The 23,880-nt window shown below is 44.3% G+C and overlaps 1 protein-coding gene across 3 annotated transcripts; it reads right to left on the reverse strand.

The window, feature by feature from the left end:
- Positions 1-399: 399 nt before the first annotated feature.
- Positions 400-11,893, reverse strand: LOC125525576. Of its 3 annotated transcripts, none has more exons than XM_048690581.1 (26): positions 11,595-11,893; positions 10,702-10,830; positions 10,195-10,364; positions 9,841-10,093; positions 9,363-9,585; positions 9,127-9,247; positions 8,407-9,003; positions 6,881-6,901; positions 6,745-6,806; positions 6,325-6,379; positions 6,187-6,223; positions 5,785-6,110; positions 5,481-5,612; positions 5,260-5,408; positions 4,825-4,911; positions 4,574-4,706; positions 3,596-4,033; positions 3,010-3,074; positions 2,849-2,903; positions 2,626-2,662; positions 2,210-2,526; positions 1,951-2,082; positions 1,659-1,789; positions 1,417-1,488; positions 992-1,147; positions 400-729 (listed from the first exon to the last, which is right to left on the reverse strand). In XM_048690581.1, the coding sequence occupies exons 3-26, from the start codon at positions 10,354-10,356 to the stop codon at positions 726-728; spliced, it is 3,765 nt and encodes a 1,254-aa protein (XP_048546538.1). In that variant the 5' UTR covers positions 10,357-10,364; positions 10,702-10,830; positions 11,595-11,893; the 3' UTR covers positions 400-725. The 3 variants fall into 3 exon arrangements, with proteins under 3 accessions (XP_048546538.1, XP_048546535.1, XP_048546536.1); XM_048690578.1 differs by having other exon boundaries at positions 1,659-1,804; positions 11,595-11,890; XM_048690579.1 differs by having other exon boundaries at positions 1,659-1,804; positions 10,702-10,844; positions 11,595-11,890.
- Between the last annotated feature and the right edge of the window lie 11,987 nt (positions 11,894-23,880).

Consider the following 23,880-nt stretch of genomic DNA (forward strand, 5'->3'; position numbering starts at 1 on the left):
TAAACAGAGCGCACCATATAATTCTTTTTAAAAAATTAACAAATAATTTGAAACTTTTACTGACAACTGGGTCTAGTAGGACCACATGTCAGTTTGAATGTTTCTATGATATGTTGTTTACCGAGTGCGCCACCACGGCGCTCGGCATACGTCACAGAAAGTGACGGCACCGTCAGTTGTGAACGTGCTTGCCACATGGCTTCTATTTGCCGTGTGGTGCGTCAGCGTCGTTTGCTGACCGTTGTTCGTTCGGCATGATTCCGTGTCGGCAATGTTGGCTAGTTGCCATGAAGCCATAGTTGCCGAGTGTTCCTTTCGGTGTCTTTACGTTTGCCGAGAGCCCGTGCTTTGGCGCTCGGCGAAGAGCCAAACACCCAGCATATAAGACAATTCCAGTAGTGATAGCATAGGAGAGAGAAATCAATATAATCGCTTATGGGTTTGATCCAATGATGCATGCACAGGATCTCTACCTTTGTACCAACACGTTCAGCATTCCAGTAGCCCTTTCAGGAGATCATATAATCTCTCCATCTTTATAATACCTCGAGCTCCATCTACCAAACGCAATGCTACAACATAATCCAGGAACACCTCTGAAGATTTTTTTTCACTTGCAGAAAAAAATGGAGTATGCAGGCTGTTGCATCTTTGGTGTTAAGCAAGAAAAGCCACAGTCATTTCGGCCTTAATCTCTCCATCTTTGGTGTCTACACGATCCCCATTTACCTACAGAAGCATAAGTCTGGGTGAGTAAGGAACAACCAACATACAACAGTATACCTCAGCTACATCCTAAGATAACACCACGCATAATATTGACCAATTGATCGGATTTCCACCCCCCACCGAGCAATTAACAATCTTTACCGTGCATGTATTGCAAACCTTAATTGTCAGCACAAGACCACAAGACCACAGCAATTACAGGTATTATTAACTGTAATTAAAACCACACTGTTATTTACATTGGCCAAATAAATATTCTTACATTGTCTTGCAGCCGGTTCCCTCTGTTTTGCGGCGCTCCGCCTCAGCTCGCTTCTCCCTGCAGTGTCGCATCCAGGGCGCTACACTCTTTGGTCGCAAAGCTTCATCACCATAGATATCCATGATAAATATTGTGTTCTTTTGCCCAATCATAATCCTGCTAGACAAAAGATAAACTCTTTTTTTCACAAGTTTTCTATCATAGGTAACTGGAATAAGAATGTTGAAAACTGGGCACTTGATATATAAAAGAATGGAGTTGGCAGTCGGCCGGGTCACAATTTACAGATGCATGTTTTGACAAAGCGAAAGCTCCATAATTGCTGAGACTAAACTACATCATTGGTTTCCATCTAGAGAGCATGTAGCGAAGCAACTCTCTTAGCCAGTCAGGAAATTAAATTAAGAAATAACAAGGACATTTACCTTTGTAAACCCATCAGACGTACTATGGCAACAACAGGTCCACCGCCGCCTAAGTTAATGATTCTCTTGAGCCTGGCGAATATGCAGCAACAATTTCCCATGATGAGAGCAAAAAATACATATGTGCAATACAAGTACCTCATGTTACACATTTAGTACCAGAATCCTTGACAGCATAGGCTGATTGCTAACACGCAACCACATGGGTATGCCGTTCAATGTTATGATACAATGGTAATTACCTGAAATCAGTGGAGCTCCACAGATGAATGATGCCATGTTCTGTTCCTGTAATTATAACTGGAAGGTTTGGATGGGCAAGGACACAATGAACTGGTGACATAGCTTCGAGCGTATGAATGCACTCTCTTTTCTGCAAGTCCCAGATCTGATTTAAAAAACATATCAAGTGGACTTTAGCATTATATGTTCTCCTAAAAGGAGGATCATCCTGGCATCTGCAACTAGCATTAATGTAATACGCCTATTGTATTAATTAGCTGGTATGGTGTTTGATGATAATGGCACATATACCTTGGCAGTGCAATCCTTGGAGCCACTGGTCAAATATTGTTGAGCTCCACGTGTGATAAAATCAAGGGATAGAACTTGCTCCGAATGCCCAGGCAAAGAATATTCAGGGACAGAAGAATCAAGCCTCCAAATCTGAACATCAAGTTTAAGTATATAGTATTACCTTCTCAAAACATGCACTCACCCCACTTTATAGATAAAGTAGAAACTTAAAGTACACGGCCAAAATTCAGTTAGTGAAAAATTCAAGCAGACAAACCTGTACGTGGCTGTACAAAGACCCACTTGCAAAAGTGTTGTTGTCATTAGGGCTAAATGCAAATGGCCGTAAAGCACCAGGAAATGTTTGTATGCGGTTCCAGCGCTGGTCCCAGTCCAAAAGCACTGAACTTGGTGACAACACGTACGGTAGGATTGGATGAACGGCTAGTTCTGAGAAGTTCAACATTCTACTAGGTTCAACACTCCTGATCTTTTTTATTTTTGTTACACATGCGCAGTCGTACACATGGAGGTGACCGCCATATGTCAGAGCTACAATCCATTCCCTTCTTGTAATAAATTTGATGCTGCTTACTGCAATAAGGGTGGACAATTTGGTTAGTACTCCATGTCAGTGTATATTTATACGAAAATTCAAGCTTAATTTTTATAGGTATGAGTCACAAATAGTACCTTCATAATCGGAGACTTTAAAAAAATTCATGGGGTACTGCATACCGCACAAAATGACTCTGTTAGTTAAGTGCAAAAGGCCGAGGCATACATTTTCACTTGCCAATATATATACATATTGCAAAAGTCTTTGTTGTGATGACCATTTACACTTAGCAATGGCATAAATATATTCGAAGTATTAATATAACTATATACATATTGAGAGAACACATTAGCTTGCCTTCATCTCATGGTTCCATACACGGGCATATCCACTAGCATGCCCAGTCAAAATCCTGTGTGATAATATGAAATGTATCACAGGATATAATGACATCCAATACATTCACTTCAACATATGAACTGAAATATGTACAATCCCTTATTGACCTATGCACTCACCATGGCTTTGTTGGATGTGCATCTAGTGAACGCAAACTGTCAGGATTATACTTCGTCAATATATTCTGGTCCAACAAAAATGTAGTCAACATCAGAAACACTACCTAAAATTAAGTTGGATGATCCATATACAAAAGTTGACTATGAGTGGCAGGCCCATTGTTTGTAAAATTTGCTAGTGGGAAAGCAAATGCATTGATGTCAATGCATAGAGTAACTGAAGTGATGATAGAGTTAGTTCTTTGACAACACACAGGCACACACATATAGACACATTTATCAACACTTCATAACTTCCTCGGCTGAAAAAAAAATTCTGGGCTGAAAGACTGAACTGCCTAGGAATCTAGGATGTGCAAGTAACTGCTGGTGGTCTGTTTGTAGTTCACCCAAATGAACATGTGACTCCCCAAAAAAAATGAACATGTGACTCCCGATAATGAAATATCAAAAAAGAATGTCCCATATAATGTGGGCTTCCTGCGCTAAAGATGTGAACATCCCTGAAAAAAAATCAAACTCCCCAACAAAACAAAAAGATATGAACATGATACTTGATATTAGTGTTAGTGGAGGACCAACTCACCTCGCATGTCATCTCTTCTTGCGTCACATAAATAGCTTCTAGTGTCACCTCATGCACCATATTCCCAAGTTCTTTGGCCTCCTCAAAAAATTCATCAAAATCGGACATGTCTTCGGATGCCATGATGTGCTTATCTCCATATAAACAGCTGTGAATAACGAGATCAAAGTCTGTCTCTTTCTTTAGCTTCATCTCCTCTTTCGTTGTCACGATCAAAGTGTAGTTGGATCTAGGAGGCACAATGCCGTACAATGGCATCTTTTCAAAGCACCATGGGGATTTGCCGCTCTTGTCTACAAGTTTAAATCCCACATTTTCATCTGTGTTGTTTGTTAGGTGCAGTGAGCACGGGATGGGCTCATTGGGATGATATGGGAAGTGGAGTTCTGTTGGGTAGACGTCAAGTAAAGGTAGCTTGCTGATGGATCTTGAGATTTCCTGCTAAACAGATGAAGCATTGGAATGCCATGTATGGGTGCGCACAACTTGCATGAACATTAAAATTAATATAGGAGTGAATTCCACATTTTACCCCCTAGATATGCATATGTGACTCTACTTACCCCGTCGAGTGAAAATTCATTTAGAATACCCTTTTAGAAGCTCTGGACCCTCGTTTTCTGATGCGTGTTCATTAGGCAAGGTGTGAGGTGATGCCCAGGGTCCAAAAATCTCAAGACGATGATGAGGAATGGAACAGACGGACAAGAAAAGTCTGTACATGATGCAACATGCTGATCCTAACTAACATAAACGAGCAAAATGAAAAATTGGGGTAAAACCATGTGTCACAAATCTGATATTTCGATAGAAGTTCCACTAAATGGTGTAATTTGTGTCACAAATGTACAACTACAAGGTAAAAAGTGGAATTCACTCTTAATATAATTAAGAGTTCAATTTGCAATATTGAAGAACCAACTGATAAGCTCTTGACTTCCAGAAACTGAACGAGAAGTAAAAAATGAATGAACTCACCTTAGACATTGTGTCTCCCGCATGTTGTATCATATCTACACTTAACTCCTGCTCATAATCCATTGATTGCTTTTGATAACTCACACTCTCGACATCCATAATTGCTATGGTGCGAAATTGTCCAATCACAACCCTATCATATAATAGTTTCCATATAACATTATAAGTTTTCCATGATAAATAGGAGGCAGGGTTGTACAGCTAAGAAATATATGCTCTAAAGATGTAAATAGAAAATTATGACAACACACCTTCCCATCACACATGCGAGATGGTCGACAGCTCCAAGAGAACCAATCTTGATGATTCCTTTAAGCGTCGGGGGTGATGAATATATCCTACGGGAATCCTTTTTATCAGCAAGTAGAATGGCAATCCATGATGATCGAGTGAGTACATTTGTTCAAAATCAGTACTTGACTAACTAACAGTGTGCGAAAAAACAAATGGCTGACTAATGGGCATGCTTCATAAGAACACCAGCAATATATTGTTTATTACATATGAGAACTGGGCAATTGCTAGCCCAGTGACAAGGTTGCAGTGGCGCATCCTTCCAATTATTTCTCCCAGGTGTGTTCTATATTAATATGGTGTCCTCAGAGTTCCTCCCCATTGTGTCTTGTTTTCTTACAGTTACTACATTTCAAATTGCCTAAAAAATAGCGTTACCTCAAAAACATTACCTGAAATTTTTTGTGCTCCACAAATAAATAGTACCATCGAGTGAACCTGTAATTAGAGTCTGAAGATCGGGTTGGTGCATGACAGAACTAATTGGAGATACGGAAGCTTCAAGTGTATATGCACATATCTTCTTCTCCAAATGCCATATCTGATTTGGATGAAAAGAAAAATCATGACTTATTACGAGAGCTGCTGTATGTACTCTATGAGCATGACAGACCTTGGCAGTGTTATCACTTGAGCCTGTAACCAACAACTCTTGATCGTGACTGGTGAAAAAATCCAAGCAGCTCACTGTTGATGAATGCCCAGAAAGATCATAGCTAGATTTTTGTGAATCAATACTCCGAACCTGCACAACAATCGTTCAAAGGATATCATAAAAGGATATAAAGGTGCAGTAGCAATACTTTCCTTCATCATACTAAAATTTAGGAATAACACACACACACACACACACACACACAGAGAGAGAGAGAGAGACAGAGAGACAGAGAGACAGAGAGAGAGAGAGAGAGAGAGACCTCCACTGAATAATGTGCCATTGAAATACTAGCGATTGTGTCATTTCTGTTAAATACGACTTGATATGCTGGCCCATCCATTTGAAATATCTGTACGCACTCCCAACCCTTGTCCCAGTCCCAAAGTTTAATGTGTGTACTCGCTGACAGCAAATACGACTGGGTTGGATGAACGGCCAGTGACCAAATACTCTCAAATATACCAGCTGTGACAGCTCTGAAACTTGTGATCTTTCGCTCTTGTTCATATTCGTACACATGGACAAGACCATCTTGTGTCCCAGCAACAATCCAATGCTTTCTTGCAACAAATTTAACGCACAGAACTGCAAAGGCAGGAGACTATTTTATTGACATGGCACCATGCATGATGGACGTACAAACAAAAGTCAGAAATCATACCTTTGCTCGCTGAGACATTAAGCGCATCCACCTTTCTCTGCCGTAATAAAGAAACTACTATGTTAGTCCATGGAGACCAAAGCAAGCCGAGAGGCATCAGTAGAGTATTTATCGTAAAAATAAATACTACACACTTGCCTGTGTCTTACAGTCCCAAATGCGAACGTATCCTCTGTCATCTCCTAATATCATCCTGCCACAAATAATTAATGAACTAATTATCCAAGAATCATGTATGTGCAATTTTCCATGCCTACATGTCAAAAAGCAAACCCCATTCATGTACTCAGACATAAAAGAGAGGTCCCATGAGGAACTGAAATGAAACTATGAACTGATCTGGGAGGCCATTCCTGAGCTAATATAACACAGGAGACTGTTCTTTGTCTGCATTTTGTAATATCGAGCAATATTTTCATGCAATATCTTCCCAGAAATATAGAGGTTCCACATGAAAATATTCACCAACGAATATAATAAATCAAGAAAAGTCACTTCATTTGACTTCTGTGTGCTAAACTGCTAATGCATATAGATTTTATATGTGTATACACTCACCATTGGTTGGTCTGGTTTGTGTCCAACTTATAACTGTAGGTGCCTTGCACCATGCATATTATCTGATTCAGCAAGGATATGGTTAGTGTCTGGTCGAGGACCTCCTCAAACGACAGAGAGAAGATATGATTCATACCTTTGTTGCATGTGAGATTGGCTGCAAGATATATGATCATGCGTGTTAGTGCAGTCCAGAACCAATACCACAAAATACGAGTGAAAAGAACACAAAAAGGGAAGTTACATTTAAATTAGATTATCAACATTTCAATTTAAGCGAGACCAATCTCTATCTATCCATCTTCCATAACATAGACTGCTTAAGTAGTAGTAATTGTGCTAAAAGTCATGGCTGAGATTGGCGCCCATATTTAATTTTATTCCGACCCAGTAATTGGTGGTCGAGACGATGCTACTCGGACGGACGGATCGGCGCAAGGGACCTCGGATTAGGTGTCGTGTGAGGTCACCTACTATGTCAAAGCCATGGGCTTTGACCAAGGCTTGCTTGGTGGAGGTCGTCTGCAATGTCGGGTTAGTCCCCCCCCCCCCCTCCCCCTCCTCTGTTCCAGCTAAAATGGTTGGGGAAGCAGGTGTCGATGCTTCCTACCGTGGAGGCATGGACACAGAACCGGAGGCTGATGTTGGGCAAGGAGTGGCAAGAGATGCCTACTACTCTTCCTACCGGGGTTGAAGTGTTGTGATTTGGATGGGTTGTGGAGTCTCTAGGCTTTGATGTCGGGGTTGCCGCCCCGGATGGTGGTCCCCATGTTTGGCTCTCCAGAGGGCATTATGACGGCTGTGGTGGCTAGGTCGCTTGGTCGTGGGGGCGGTGAGGCCCTGGTGGCTCATGCATGGTCTTTGTCGCGAGACAGAAACGGTGCCTAGATCTGGAGGTCTGTGCTGATCACGGTTCTCCTAGGGGCCTCTTGCTAGTACGGGTGAGCTGTCAGGAGAAAGTCCCATGCTTCGGCGCCGACAACTGCGGTGGCCGCGTGCGTCGTTCTCCTTTGAGGTCATCGTTGTGTCCTCCTCTCCATGCCATAGTTCTAGGTGAATACCCTTGTCTATTTTGGACTCGAGAATGGCGACGCTTTGCGCCGGTCTCCCTCCTGATCACAGTCATGGAGGTTATGTTCATAGGACGTGTTGTGACATTGTAATCTGTCTCCTGTATTCTTTTCCTGCAACATAGTTTTGTGCATATATGTTGTCCAACTATCCTGGTATCTGGTTTGTAAGAGGACTAGCCCACTACCTTGTATCATTGGGACGTGCATTGTGGTTTGTGCTTTATCTATAAAGAGGGGTCTATGCCTGTTTCATGTAATTGGTGCAAAGTCTGAAAAGTCCAATAAAGTTCCCTCAAGATGTAATTTCAAAATAAAATAGTTTTATGTTTCGAACGGCAAATCATTAATAATTTGGTTACTAACTACATTAACTAAGGATTTTTCATAGGGAAATAAGCTATTGAGAAAAATGATAATTATTCTTTTGGATGATGCATTTTATTTGTTGTAATGTTTTTAATATTTTTCAATGTATACGTCCATGCAAATAAATTTTAACATAATATTACACATGAACAAAACTTATCGTCGAAATTTAGAGATCACCTAGAAAGTCAATCATATTTATGCTAATATAGTAATATCTTACCATAGACGATGATGGTGTGATGTCTCGTGGCAGAGTATAAAGTGCTTTCAGTTTGGCCACCTGCACTTCATTCTCCATCTCTTGGAAAAACTTGTTTGGCTGCTGTTGGAAAGTTTTTATATGCCCATCATCCCCCAATATAAATGTAGCACTCTGGAGGAACACATCTATGATATATTTTCGAGGTAGATCTTCTTTCCCTTTTGTTGCCACGATGAGAGTGTAAGGTGTGTTAGGGGGAACGAGGCCATACAATGGTAGATTCAGGAAGGAGGGCTCCATGTTCTTGTCTGTAAGCCTAAATGCAACATGCTTATTGGTGTTGTTTGTTAGCTGCAGTGGGCATGTCATAACCTTGTTTGGCTCAAAGGTGAAGCAAAGATTGAACTGTTGAAGCGTAAGAAGCTGGCTTGTCCCACCTGTAGGGATTAAATGTATACTGCATTCTGTTTCTTCAAGCCTATCGATTATATGCTTCATACTAGCCGGTCTCTTCGCCGGATTGAAATCTGTGCACTCTATCCCGATCTTAGCACATACTCGTATTTGTTCCCACTGCAACGTATCCACCGTTGGATTATTCCAAATTTCCAGTACCTAGGAAATTGCAACCGTGATTATGTTATGAAATGGATCATCAAATAAAGACTCAGTGTTGGTGAATAACATCAGTTTTCACAATTTCGACTTGGAATGGGGACACTTATAATTTGTTCTTACATTCTCAGTAGTTTGATACCCCTTCTTTCCAGTCAACATTTCTATAATTATAACACCAAGGCTATACAAGTCAAACTTGTGTGTGATTTCACCGCTTTGGAATTCTGGTGCCAAATATCCCCTAAAAATGCATATAGTCTGATCAGTTGGTAGTATACAGAGCCAGCACAATACAATATTACATTATAGCTACAAAGGTTAAAGATTCAGATTTCAACAAGGTTTAGTTGGCTTACAGCGTTCCTCCCACATTATCAGTAATGCATCGTGTTTGATCTTCCTCAAAACACCTTGATAGTCCGAAATCAGTAATTTTCGGATTCATATCTTCATCCAACAATATATTTTCTGGTTTTAAATCCAAGTGCAGAATATTTTCTTGGTGAAGATAGTTTAACCCCTCGCAGATCCCTTTTATTACTTGGTAACGCTCTCTCCATTCAAGTTCTCTGGATGAATCTACAAAAGGGAGATGAGAAATGCGAATTAATTTAGTATATACTCCCTCTGATCCATAATAGTTGTGTGGTTTTAGTTCCAATTTGAACTAAAACCATTACAATTATTACGGATCGGAGGGAGTATTTGAGACAATTGACTTTCTTAATTTGTGAATGCAAAAGATGAGAAAATAATTTCAGTTATATGCCTAATTTGGTTGAATCAACCAAGCAGTCCCCAATGAAGAAAATAAAGATGGAAACATGGTCCTACCCTTTATATAAGCGACAAGACTTCCTTTGTGTAGATACTCAAAACAGAGTAATCTTTCTTGTACATCTGCCATGACTAATGTTCCGTTGTAATTTGCCATATTTCCTTGTGTGTCAGAACAATATCCCAGAAATCGAACGATATTCTTGTGCTTCAGCTTCACAAGGCATTTAATCTCTCCCAGAAACTCTTTCTCGTGGATGTGCGTATTGCGCAACTTCTTTACAGCGACGGCTCCATTCTCAAGTGTTGCCTGCAGCCGGCCGGGAGATGCATAGATAAAAATGTGTTTTCATTCCTGACAAAATTTTATGACTTGGAGCGTGAGAAGGGGCAGCTGTGAGTGTGGTGTACCTTATAAACAGTCGCAAAGCCTCCTCTGCCGATTTCCATGTCATCAGAGAAACCATGTGTGATTTCTGACAAAAGTGACAATGGCAAGGCAGTGGGCTCTAGGGTCGGATCAACTAGCATGTACTCCAGGTCATGTTGTGTAATAATAGCTTGGCCAACCATTGCGCAGCCTGGTTATATACCACGTCAGCAACACTAGCAGGTAACAAGAGTATGTGTACAAATGATTACTACATACGAGGAAAGTACCTAGAGCGAACTGACGCCATATCTAGACATATATGCAAATAGGAAAACCTTTATCCGGCATTAACTGAGTGCTCTTACTAGATAAACCCGGCGTTTTATTTAGTTTCATAGTTCACATGCCTTCCAATCTACCAAACATAACAAGTTGGAAGAATTCTAGACCCATAAAACATGAAGCTTCGATGACAGGCGACTAGAGTACCCTAAACTACTCACCTAATTAAGCAGAGGTTCAAATTCAGAAGTTACGGTAATTACCTGATATATATGAAGCCTTGCTGCCGTGTAGGGCTAGTCTTCAGCAGGTATATACAAGATCTTGTGAAGGGATGGTATTAGCGATGCCAGATCTTGTGAAGGGAGGCAGAAGGTGTATACAAGATGCTCCTGCATTAGTTTGGCTTGACATAAGATTATGTTGGCCCCCAAAGAAAGTTCAATTATTGTTGAGAAGAGACAAAACAAAAGGAATGTCACTACACAATATATATCTGTCAAAACACATTGTTTAAGCTAGCCCGAGCTGGAAGTTGTCTGTGCATAGTACACCTAGATAACTTAATGTACGCTAGCGATCATGATTGCGCGACCAACCATTGGTATATTTCAATTCAAAGTCTATATATTATGTGATCCTCATCGTCATCGACGTACATGCTGACAAGCAAGACTCACGTGTTCATACACGATCAAGTCATTGAGTTTGGTAATAAGGTACCACTAATCTCTAATGAGTGTCCTATATATCTACCTATCTTCTATTCAATTCTACTTCATAGCTCCGATGAGCTACTGTAGTTTCAATAAAAGACTATGAGACTTGGAAGAAGAACAAAATTGATCGGCATAATGCAGTGAAAGAGAAGACCATTTGTAATAGATATTTAATGATTGTACGCTGCTTAAGAACCCGGGCCAGTCAAATTGTGTTATACCACCTCGGCGATCCATTAAGTGGGCACCCAGGCCAGTTTAGATACGATTATACGAACTTAGTTAGCGTGGCTTCAAACAAACAGAACACATTGTTGGTGGGGCCTCTAGCAGGACCAAATTATTGGACGAATCATTAGCTTGCAAGAAATCAATGGCAGCCACTAGCAATCTCGTACCTGTGAACTAATTAGGCGGATAAGGAGAATCGGATTTACCTCTAAGTTGGTGCTTGCTGCCAGACGCGCGAGAGAATGGAAAGATGCGATGAACTAATGGCTGCTCAACTATTCCGAGGTTGACTGCTCAGCTGTGTCGCCTCCTCCCTGAACTCCGGCGAGCATCCCGTAGCGTGTGGCTCCTGGATCTGCTCTGCTGCGGTGAGAGACGAGGGGAGCAGGGGTGGCGGCGGCCTCTGGGAATGAGGTGGGGAGAAGAGGATTGGAACGAGCTGGTAGTAGATATAGGTCACGGGATGGAGAATAGAAGATGATGGGCTTTCGATCCCGGACCTTATGAACAGCGATCCATCTCCCCATCTTGGACCGTATGAACAGCGATCCATCTCCCCATCTTTTTCAACTTCCCTTGTTGCAGAACACAACGACATATGTTAGACGAATTGCTGGCATGCAACATCAATCAGCAACAGTATCAGCACAGATTGCTCGAGGATGAAAGGAAATTCCTCACGATGAACAGTAGTATCGCCGCGACTCGACCCTGCCACTAAATTTCTCCATTTTCCCTTCTCCTCTAAAATTATAATTTTTTTTGCTGGGGTATAAAATTATTGATAAAAAAATTTCTATATAAAATCGGTTAAACTTCACAATGTTTCCAATTACTGCAAAATTTACATACCCAATATTTGACAGTGGAGAGACTATTGTACAGCTTGCTCGGAAGAGTACAGTAGCGAATCCATGGAGTTGCGTGTCAAGCTCCACAAAAGTCCTCCTAAACCGAGTGCAGGGGGAAAAAGCCGACAACTTATAGGCACTTGTTCGTGGAAGCGGACACTGATCCTTGCGCAAACGCAGTGACACGCGCCATTACACGCCGTTGCTGATATGGCGCTGGCAGAAACGTCCTTAGTCATGCTCTCCTTTGCCGAGTTTCTGTCCGCCCTCGACAAATATTTTTTATTTAGTTTTTTTAATTGAACAAATATTTTTATTTTATTTTTTAATTTTATACATGATAAATATTTTTGTTTGATTTTTTTCATTTTGCGTTCTCTCTATTCCCTCCATTCCTTCTTCCCCCCTCATTTTCCCGCCATTTTTTCCCCTTCTCTTTCTAGCACTCTCTTTTTCCGATCATTTCTCTCCTTCCCTCTTTCCTGCCCCTTTTCTCATCTTTTTTCCTAGCCATTCTTTTCCTTCCACTCCACTGTTGGAGTCATAAAAATCGGGGTACCCCGTGCGTGAAAATATGCGGGTCCCACCAAAAACCTGGGGTGTTGGCGACACACAAGAGGGAATGTATCATCATCGATCGAGTAAAAAGAAGGCCACACGCTGGTATACATGGATCTTTTGCACACGATTCTTCGCAAGCAAGGTACAGACTGTTAGAAGGGAGAAAGGGAGATTTGGTGGAATTATTCGTTGTATTGCTTGAGCCTTGTGAGCATATTTGGAGTACAAGGCAAACCAGAATATTTCCTAGTCTAATCTATGTTTCCAATCTAGTCAATATACTCAACATCCCCTCGCAGTCACAACAGTAGCGACGCAGATGATGAGACTGGAGAATAATCCGAAGGTAAGCCGACGGACACCCCCCACAGTCGAACGGTCAATGCATCGCGGAAGACGTGGCTGGAGTGAAAACCGACGAGGTTTCTCAAGCAAGGCGGTAACCATTTGTGCCGATGTCGATGTAGCCGAGAGCGTAGGGTGGTGTAGTCGTTGTTGAGGTAGCCGTGCGAGGGACGCCATGGTCGATGTCGGGTCGGGGTGGCCAGTGTCGAGGTACTCGCCGTGGACCGGGGAGAAGAGCGGCGGCGGCGGCCTGAAGAGGCGGCGGCGGCGGCTAGGTCAGAAGCGCGACGACGGTGCTCGAAGTAGGCGAGGAAGAACCCGACAGCGTGACGAAGACTGGCGCGGACAGTGGCGTTCCCGCGCCTAGGGAGGCGGCGCGACGCTTACCACATAGAAGTCGACGCGCGGGACGACCGAGTAGACCGTGCGCCGCGACGCTATGACCCGAAGGGGCGACGCAGCAGCAGCGCGCGGGTCGGGGCGACGGCGGGGAAGACCTCACGGTGGTTGCAGAGACCGCGTGCCACGCTCTCTACGGCCCGACCGGGCGACGCAGCGGCAACGCGAGGGTCGGTGCAACCTTGGGGACGGCCTGGAGCGGACGGCCTCGGGGCGGCGGTTGACCGCGGGCCGCAGCCCTACGGCCCGAAAAGGCGACACAGCGGCAGCGCACGAGTTGGTGCAACCACGAGAAAGGCCTTATGGCGGCGGCGGGGACCACGCGCCGCAGCGCTACGGTCCAAAGGGGCGACACAGCGACGGCGCGGATTAGTGCAGCCACGAGGAAAACCACAAGGCGGCGGCGCTACGACCCGATGGGGCGATGCAGTGACAGCCTGTCGCTCAATCGGTGAAGAGGCGTATAAACTTGATGTTGATCTTCACTTAATCTTACGAAGACGTGCATAGGGTGATCCACCCAGAGGCGCGATGAGCAAAATTGAGAAGACGCGGACGAGCGGTGATGCACTCCAGCCCGTGTAACACGTCCTTGTCCAGAACGTGCACCCGTGCATGTGGCTTCATGTGCATGCACGTGAGACATGGCTCCTGGATGCGCACGGCGGACGCCGGCTTAGCGGCAGGCACACTAGCGCATGCGCGTGAGCGGCAGCAGCAGTGCAGGACGCGCGAGGAGCCGCCGCGTCAACAGATGACGCCGCTAAAACGGGGTACCGTGCAGCAACCGATTGATCCGATGTCGAAGTTGACGCGCGCTGCAGATGACGAATGGTGACGGGCGACGCAAACCGATCTGAAATTGGAATACAAAAAAGAACTGCCGATCAAAACGACGGCGACAGAGAGAAAACCACGAATCAAAGGATTGGGAAAAAGACTTTTTAGGGTAGCCGGTCAACATGACCGACGGACGAACCCTACGTACGGGCGGCGCGGCCCCCGACAGTGATCACGGAGATCAACCGCCCCGAGGCGGCGCGGAGCAGAAGCGGCGGCGGCGGCTAGAGTTTGGATAGGTTAGGCTGATACCATGTTAGAAGGGAGAAAGGGAGATTTGATGAAATTATTTGTTGTATTGCTTGAGCTTCATAGGCATATATACAGAAGTAAATAATCTATTTAGAGTACAAGGCAAGCCAGAATATTTCCTAGTCTAACCTATGTTTTCAGTCTAATCAATATACTCAACACAGACAATCCAAACAAAGAATATCAAGATGTTAGCCATGACGTCACAACAACGGTGCCCCGAGCACACGTGTCACGCAGGCAGGCGGCGCTCGCCACGAACGGAGAACTTTTGCACCTTCCGGACATTTAATGCCCATGGAGGCTACTCGACGTATCCCGCTGCAGGTCTACGTGTTTAGAGCATGATCGTCATGACTACCAGGCTTGATGGGTGCCTCAAGCAAGTCGGGTGCAAGCCCTGTCTGTCCGACGAGTGCGACATGGCTTAGGGCCAGTTTTTTTGCGTGATTCTATCAGAATCGTCCTTCTTCTCAGCTTCTCCCAAAATCATTATTCCATATGTTTTTTACAATCTTACTAATTAGATCTTAACTAGATAAGATTATAAAAAAAATATAAAATGATAATTCTGAAAAAAACTGGGAAGAGAGTCGATTCTGAGAAAATCGCCGAAAAGAACTGGCTCTTAGAGCCACTTTTTAGCTAAGGGAAGTGGTGGCTTGCGTCACATCTGGCTAGATGATGACAGGAGGGACCCATACTTCTGCCAAGAGTACTCGTGGGCCTGACATGGTCATGTCAGCTTATCACCTGCAAAGGCCGAAAACAAATTGCGCATACACAGGGCGGGCACCTACCTTCTACATGCATCCATTCACACACGTTCACTGGCTATTGTGGTTGCCCTAGTACTATATAAGGGGAGAACCATGGTCATTACAAACAGGGTGGCAAAAACACACCGACAACATCTAGTACTACTTCACACTACTAGAAAAAAAATTATAAACAGATGCTTACTAGTAGCGTGGGTTTATACCCCTCGCTACTGCTACTTACTAGTAGCGCGGGTTTATAACCCTCGCTACTACTAAGTGGTCTCTGTCGTGGCCACCCGGGACATGCCATAGTAGTAGCGATGGGTATAAACCCACGCTACTACTAAGTTGATAGTAGTAGCGCGGGTTTATACCCCTCGCCACTACTAAGTGGTCTCTTCCGTGGCCACCCGGGACATGTCATAATAGTAGCGAGGGGTATAAACCCACGCTACTACTATCGAGCCACCAAGACATGTGTATACATAGCGTGCGGAGGCCCAAATCCAAACTCACACTCTTTTGATTCCCCTTCTCCTCCCACCCGCGATTCCCTTCCTTACCCACCACCACTACCGGCCATGCACCTCGGAGCCACTCACAAATCCAGCGACCTCCTCTCGCACTGCAGACCCCTCCCGTCCCCCTCCATCCTCCTTCTCCGTTGTTGGAAGGAGAGTGAAACTAGGAGAGCGTCGTCCATGGCGGCGGCCTGATCTGCCATGGATGCAGCCACTTGCACCTCCCGGGTCAAGCGTCCCATGACAAGCAGCAGCAGGTCACCGGGCTTCATCTAGGGTTTCGGGCATCGGCTCCAACTCCGGTGGCCACCGGTGAGTTCCTCCTCCTACTGCTCTCCATCTCTCTCTCTTCCTCTTTCTAATAATTTTATCTTCTTTTGTAGCAGCAGTAGACGAGGGTTGCGGGCACAAGTTGGGTGGGGAAGCACCATCACCATGGACAACTTCATCTCCTCCAGGACCAGTAGTAGCCATGGATGGAGAGGACGATGACGCCCAGCAGAAGCAGCCGCCATGGATGGATTTTATTTTTTTAATTCTTAGTTAGTTAGTAGTAGCGCGGGGCCTAACCCGCGCTACAACTAAGTAGTAGTATCGTGGGTGAAAATCGCGCTACTCATACTAAAAGTAGCAGTAGCGTGGGTACCACCCGCGCTACTGCTAAAAGTTAAAGTTAACTATAGCATCCCACGCTACTGCTAGGCAATTACCCCGCGCTACTACTAGGATTTTCCCTAGTAGTGTCACTCTAGCACCACCCAAGGGAGATATCCCATCTACCTGAGAGGAGTAGAGATAGGAGTGCTCGTGCACTCAAACTAGGATCCCGACCACTACTAGTCACTTCCCGAGCACCCCATTTGTAACACAACTGCAGTTGTACTCTCCACATTCTTATCGATAAGAATAAGACGTAGGGTTTTATGCTATCAATGGCAGCCTGAACTTGTATAAAAAGTCCATTTGTTTCTTCATCTTCTCCTAAGGAAGCGTGGCATTTTAGCCCCTGGCCGAACTCACAAATATAGGGTGTTCTTGATCTATGATGTCTTATTTTTACACTCTAACATCTGACGCGCCAGGTAGAGTCCTAAGGCTTTGTTACCCCTCAAGCGTTCCGAGAGAAAAGTTTAATCATGTCCAGTTGCTATCAACCTCTGTGTGACCTCGGTCTCATACCACCAGCAAGGAATGGCCGAGTAGAGGAGAGAGTTCGAGAGGGATCCTCGATGTTGAGATCCCTCACGGGTATCGGGGATTACCCTTACGACGAAAGGATGATCCCCAGCGTCTGCCCTTGCAGCAGCTCTCGCGTTTTTTCTGCACGCCCAGTCACCATAAGTGACCCGTCACCCATGAGACCATGGTTCAAGGAAATTACCAAGAAGTTGGATATAGCCAGGCAGCGACCAGAACACGGGCGCCCATGACCACTACATTGCCCAACCCGAGCCGTCACAACAAATGTTAGGGGATCCCACAGAACACCTCACGGTGACCCCTGCAGGCCAAGGGAGTCCCTTGATGCAACCTTGTCATCCCCGCCGTAATCATGAAGGACGAAACATCAGGGCACGACAGTGGCCCAAACAGGTGCAAGAAAGCTCCGCCCAATGGGCACCACGTGGCTCTGGGTGGACACGGTCCGAGCCGGTCCGATCCTGGTCTGAACCGTCGTTTGGACCGGCTGCCGGCGGTCCGAGCTGGACCAGATTGAGCAACGTGGCAGTCCTGTTTTCAGCGAGCAGACTGGCATCGGTGAAGCTCGGGCCAGACTGAGAGGACCGTCGGTCTCTTCATTCGAACTTATAACTGAACTTATGCGACAGTGGCTATTTCTTCAGAAAGAACGCTGCTGGGTGCTGACATACCGAAGTGGGACTCTTATTGCCAACCTTCTCGACTCATGCCGGCCGGATCGACCAGACAGTATCTACGTTAGATACGTTGACAGATAATAAAGCAAGGCCGACATGTATGCATATCCAATGCAGGGACAACAGAGGTCCATCTTCACGGACGTACCTCATTTCCTTGACCGCATAGCACGTTGGAACTCGATTTGGGTACGTTCTCGGTAGGGCTGGACACGAGCCGAGCCGAGCCGAGTTCAGTCCGAGCCGGCCTTTGGCTCGCCTAAAGCGAGCCGAGCTCGGCTCGGCTCGTTGGTTGAACGAGCCTGTTTCTGGAGGCTCGGCTCGTTTTGCCTCTGGCTCGGTCCAGCTCGAGCAGCTCGCATGTGCACTGCTAATGTGTGTGCAAGCCTGTGCTTGCGGGCGTCGGACGCTTGGCCAGGCACCATAGGAGGGATGAATGGTGCCATCGGTGCCGAGAGCGAGCCGTCCAGTGTCCGGCGCGGCGAGGACGACGGCGGCATCCGGCGCGGCAAGGAGGACGACAGCTACACTCTATACAATCAAGCAGAAGCATTGATCCATCCATCCATCAAGCCCTACATCCATCCATGCATCCATCGTGTGCCTGCGCAGCCATGCAGGGAGCATGTGTGTCATCTGCCGTCCGTGCGCCAGTGCAAGGGAGCGCGCGTGACTGAGTGCCGAGCGTGTGCGCGCCGAGTTACTAATGGGAAGGAAGGAGAGGACCTGCTCGTCACGTACAGCGAGAAACCAAGGGAGGAGCGTCCGCCTGCATTCGGGGTGGTGAGGAATGGCCGCATCGCTCGCCGCCATCGGTCCAGTTTTGCGGCGCGTCAAGGAGAGAGATGTGGCGGCGCGGCGAGGAGAGGGATGCGGCGGCGCTGAACAGAGAAAGGAGAGACTGCGCTCTCTCTGCGTCGCTCGTGCCCTAATGGGACGAAGGCTGATGGGAATTAGGCTGGGCCTCGAGCGAGTCACCGAGTTGGACCGGGCGAAACTCGGCTCGGCTCAGTCAGGAATCGGGCCTCATTTCACAAGTCTGCTCGCTCGTTTATTCTATCGGGCTGAGCTGTAACGGGCCGAGCTAGAGCGAGCTTCGGGCCGAGCCGAAAAGCTCGCTCGAACGTCCAGTCCTAGTTCTCGGGTCCGATGCCGTGAAGGGTTCTGTTCCAAGTCTGTCTTCGGTTTGGCCTACGTGGAGTATTAATAACAGAGTTTATACGCCGCCTATCGGAATCAGCCTAGTCGGAGACGACGTACGACCAACCCTTCCCTGCCGAGCTAGCAAGCCTCAACCACGATTGATCGATGGCATCACGGAAGTATACTAACAAAACGGCATAGCTATGCGGTCGCCGGAGTTGGAGATTGTGACACCACGGACCCTCCCGACCGATCTCCTGCTTGAGATCGTGGCACGCTCCAACCTGCCCACACTCATCCGTCGGGCTGCAGTCTGCAAGCACCTTCATCTGTAACGTGGCCAAGCAAGTGGCTCCTAGCATCCTCGCCTACTGCACCACCTATGATGAGCCACCCTTGACTCTGGTCCACCCTGTCACATCCGCCACCATGTCCTTTTGCCATGACTATCTCTTGCCCTACATGTCACGCCGCGCCGCCGACATTTTTAACTTGTACTATCCGGTGACATCCCACGGCGGCCTTGTCGTCCTCTGCCACATACTACACATCGACATGCGATCTGAGTCTGAGTTCTCCTCCGACATGTGCGTGTACGACCCTATGAATAACCACCACACCTTCCTCTCAAAACCGCCTATGTGGAGTACCCGGAACAACTGGCAGTACGTGTTACTCACCGCCGCGGATGGCATTAGCTGCTCCTTCATGCTGCTCTTCTTCGATCTGAACTGATGGAAAATCAAAGTACGTGCCATCACATCCCGCTTCTGCTCCGGTGCTCCGCCCTGGAATGAACGCTCGGCGCGTGAAACACAAGGACGGCTGAGAGCTCTCAAAAACGATTCATGAAGAGGGGCACGATCGTCCTTTTTATGCCGGCGTAAAGCGCGCGTAGAGCCCTGTACCAGCCCGCACTGGCTCGTTAACTTTTGCACGCTGAGGGTATACATGTATTGTACGTGGGCGTTTCGTTTTCCCGTGTACCGTGCGGCGGTCGTGGGCTAGCCACGCCACGCACGAGAACTTCCAAAAACGTCCCATCCTATAAGAGGGGGGAACCACCACCGGCCGCATCACACCAACCATTTTCCGCCAAATCGTCTCCCCCTCGTCTCCATCGCCCCGCCACCGCACGTACTCGCTCAACCCCACGGCCTCCCTCTCTCCGGCGGGTTCTCTCAGGCTTCGACGGAGCAAGGTCGTGGCGCTGCCGCCGCTGCACACGGAGATGTGGTCGAGGGCGCGAAGACCGCGGCAGATGCCGTCCAAGAAGTGGTAGCCGTCGGCGGTGCGGGAGATGCTGCACTCGCAGTCGCTGGATCGGTCGCTGCGGCGGCGGACCTAGAGGAGAAGGGGGTGGTGGGCTCCGACTCCGTCGTGCCGGACTTGGTGGTGACGGCGTCTGGCGGCGCACTGGATGTAGCTGCAGAGGCAAGCGACAAGTAGGTGGTGGATGTGGTAATGCTTCTTGTTCCCCTCCTTTCATAGTTGTAGTTGATAAGCACAAGATTTAGTAGATAGGGTTTTTTATAGTAGATTTGTGATTGAATGCGGCACCCCCTTCTGCTTCTTGGTAAATAATAATGAGAGTTAGGGCTTTTTGTAGTTGATTCGTGCTTGAATGCTACAGAGATCATAATGAGAGTTAGGTTTTTTATATTAGAATCTGGATTGTTGTATGTGCTCAGATTTTGTTCTGTGTTGTATATGTTGTTAGATTTGTTGTGCATATTCCCTCAGTGGGCCACGGCAGGGGCTGAGCAGCACCCCAGTGTATCTATTAAAGTTGATATTGTACAAATTAGGTTAAAATGTTACTTACTTCATTTAAAGTCTATCAATTAGTTGTTGAAATGAACACATTACGTGTAACTAGTGCACAATTTCAAAATAGTTAGGAGCTTCACTTCATTATCCATAAACTAAATTTGTAGGTAGGTTTATTTTTTATTTGTAGGTTTCCTCTACTTTTAAAGTGAACCATAAGTAGGTTTGCTAGACATGCAACTATGCCATATGAGCAACTCATATTAATTTGTTGTTGCATAACTCCATGCATGAATGTCATATGAAATAGTTTCACACCTAGCACTAAAAATTGCACAAAGCTTTCCTTTCCCGAAGCTCATGGCATTACAATATGCCATCCAATATAAGGTTCAGAGAATAGGGCAGCTGATGCACCACTATCTACATTACATGAGCCACATGAACTCAATGCAATTACTTCTTGTGAACCACAATGTCTCACTGATATTTTTGCAGGGTACATCAAAGACACCTTCTCCCATAATGTACTATCTCCATTGGCAGTTCCGAGCACTCACAAGAATAGTATTGGTGCCCAATCTGGCATTATAGTATCAAGGACCATAGTCAGCAGGACCTAAAATTTTAGTTTGACCAAGCTAGAATTGTAGAATGCTTCACCTTTGGATATAGTTTAATTTTAGGTCAAAGTATCATTTTAGGTAATTAGAAGCACATTGCAGAATGCTTGACCTTTGCATATTGTGTTATGTAGTTAGTAGTAATTGAATTACTTATATTGCAGGAAGAGGAAGCTGGCCATGACTGGGTTCAATGACCTGTATGATTCTAACTATGACGACGACGACGTGTATGAGGTAACCCCAAGTTGATTTTTTGTCTGTTTATTAATTTGTATGAGATGTTGTTTGTTGATAAATCCCTATATGAATGCCTCTAAATTGGATTGTCATGTTGTTTATTCATTCATATCATAAAGTTGTGTTGTTTGTTCATTAATTAGCTCTAAATGGGATATCTGTGGTCTTTGTTCATGAAACCATATATGAATGCATATAAATGGAAATATTTTGTTGTTTGTCCATTAAATTATTCTAAAATGGAAAATTTTCTTATATTTTCATTTAATTCCTCTAAAAGTTGTGTTGCTTGTGCATTAATTAGCTCTAAATGGGATATTTGTGATCTATGTTCATGAAACCATATAGGAATGCATATAAATGGAAATATTCTGTTGTTTGTCCATTAAATTCTTCTAAAATTGAAAATTTTATTATATTTTCATTTAATTTCCCTAAATTTGAAATTTCATTTGTTTAGTTCAGTATAAGCAGTATATGAATGCATCTACATGGTTTTTTTTCTAGTTTGTCAAAGAAATTGATGTAAGTGGTAATTTACTGTTTTTTGTTTAATTAAATTACTGTACGTGGCTATTTTGTTTGTTTGTTCATTAAATTCTAGTAAATGGCAATTATATGATATTTTTTAATTACATTCCTCTAAATGGGAAGTATGTGTTGTTTGTTCATTAATGCCTATATGAATGCATAATGTATTTATGCAATTCATTTGTATGTGCAGTATAACTCTGGAGATGAGGTGTACGATGGGAACAAAGAGTCCTTCATTGAGAAGGAAGCCGAGAAGATCAGGGAGAAGGGAAAGGCGGCATGCTTCAAGGGGGGCAAGCTCGAGTGCCCATACTGCACCACTAAGCCAAAGCCGAAGGATGGGCTTTATGAGCGCCTTATGTCGAATGCACGTGGTTTAGCGACGAGTGGGGACGACGTCAAGATCAGGGCAGAGCATGCAACCCTCCTGAAGACTATGGGTCCCATTTAGTAACCCTCTGTGAAGCTGGAAGTGGTACTCATCATTAGTATAGTTGATGATATTTTACTTTTGCGCTAGTCCATGTGGTTGTGAACTGTTGGAAGGTTGTTCTACCTGGAGTATGGTAGACTCTAAGTAATGTAGTATGTCTCTGAACTATATGTACTGTCTAGATGCACTGGAATCTGGTTAGCTATGCTTTGTCTCAGTGTTTATATTCGGATGCTGCAATGATCACAGTAGCTGCTTCGAAGTTGCCTCACTGATGAGACATGCTGCATAAACTTCCCATGTTGTGGCCATGTGCAACATGATGTGCCCCATTTGCAAAGCATACCAAATCATATATTGTGGTTTAGTCAAGTTAGTGCTAATTGACCATCATTCTATCATTTGAATAAGCAAATAGAGCAAGAATAGAGTTCATCAAATGTATGAAGAAAATAGAATAGAAATATAGAAGAGTAAGAAAATAATGCTTGGTAATGGTGTGTGCAAAGAACAACAGTTGAATTAAGATTTAATGGATTTTTGTAAAAAAGGAGTGAAATATAAGCAAAGAAATTATCCTAATTATTTGAATTTGCAAACTGCAACTGATTTATAAGAAAATAAAAGATAAAATGTTAAAACTAAAAAGTAGTGTATGCAAAATATAACATTTGAATTTACATGGATTTTTTTGGTCAATGTTTTTATCTGCCACATTTATTTTTCCTACCAATAAAAATGTTTTTTTTATAAAGTACACATGCCTTATGTACATAGGTTACAAAGTGAAATACATGGACTTGTGGTTTTCATAAGTTAGCATGATTGAATCTTCTATTTCAAATATATTTTAAAAATTAGGAAAATTTTAATTTTTTTGTCAATGTTCATAAGTTAGCATGATCGAATCTTCCATGTCAAATATATTTTAAAAATTCGAAAATTTTGAAAATCCTTTTTTTCAATGTTCATAAGTTAGCATGATTGAATCTTCCATTTCAAATATATTTTAAAAATTAGAAAATTTTGAAAATCTTTTTTTTTCAATGTTCATAAGTTAGCTTGATTGAATCTTCCATTTCAAATATATTTTAAAACTTAGAAAATTTTGAAAATCTTTTTTTGTCAATGTTCATAAGTTAGCTTGATTGAATCTTCCATTTCAAATATATTTTAAAAATTAGAAAATGTTGAAAATGTTTATAAAGTACACATGCCTTATTTACATAGCTTACAAACTGGAATACATGGACTTGAGGTTTTCATAAGTTAGCACAATTGAATCTTCCATTTCAAATATATTAAATTTTTTTAGAAAATCTGAAATATTGAAGTGGAATTT

The sequence above is a fragment of the Triticum urartu genome, chromosome 7, assembly GCF_003073215.2.
Source record: "Triticum urartu cultivar G1812 chromosome 7, Tu2.1, whole genome shotgun sequence".
Taxonomy (NCBI): domain Eukaryota; kingdom Viridiplantae; phylum Streptophyta; class Magnoliopsida; order Poales; family Poaceae; genus Triticum; species Triticum urartu.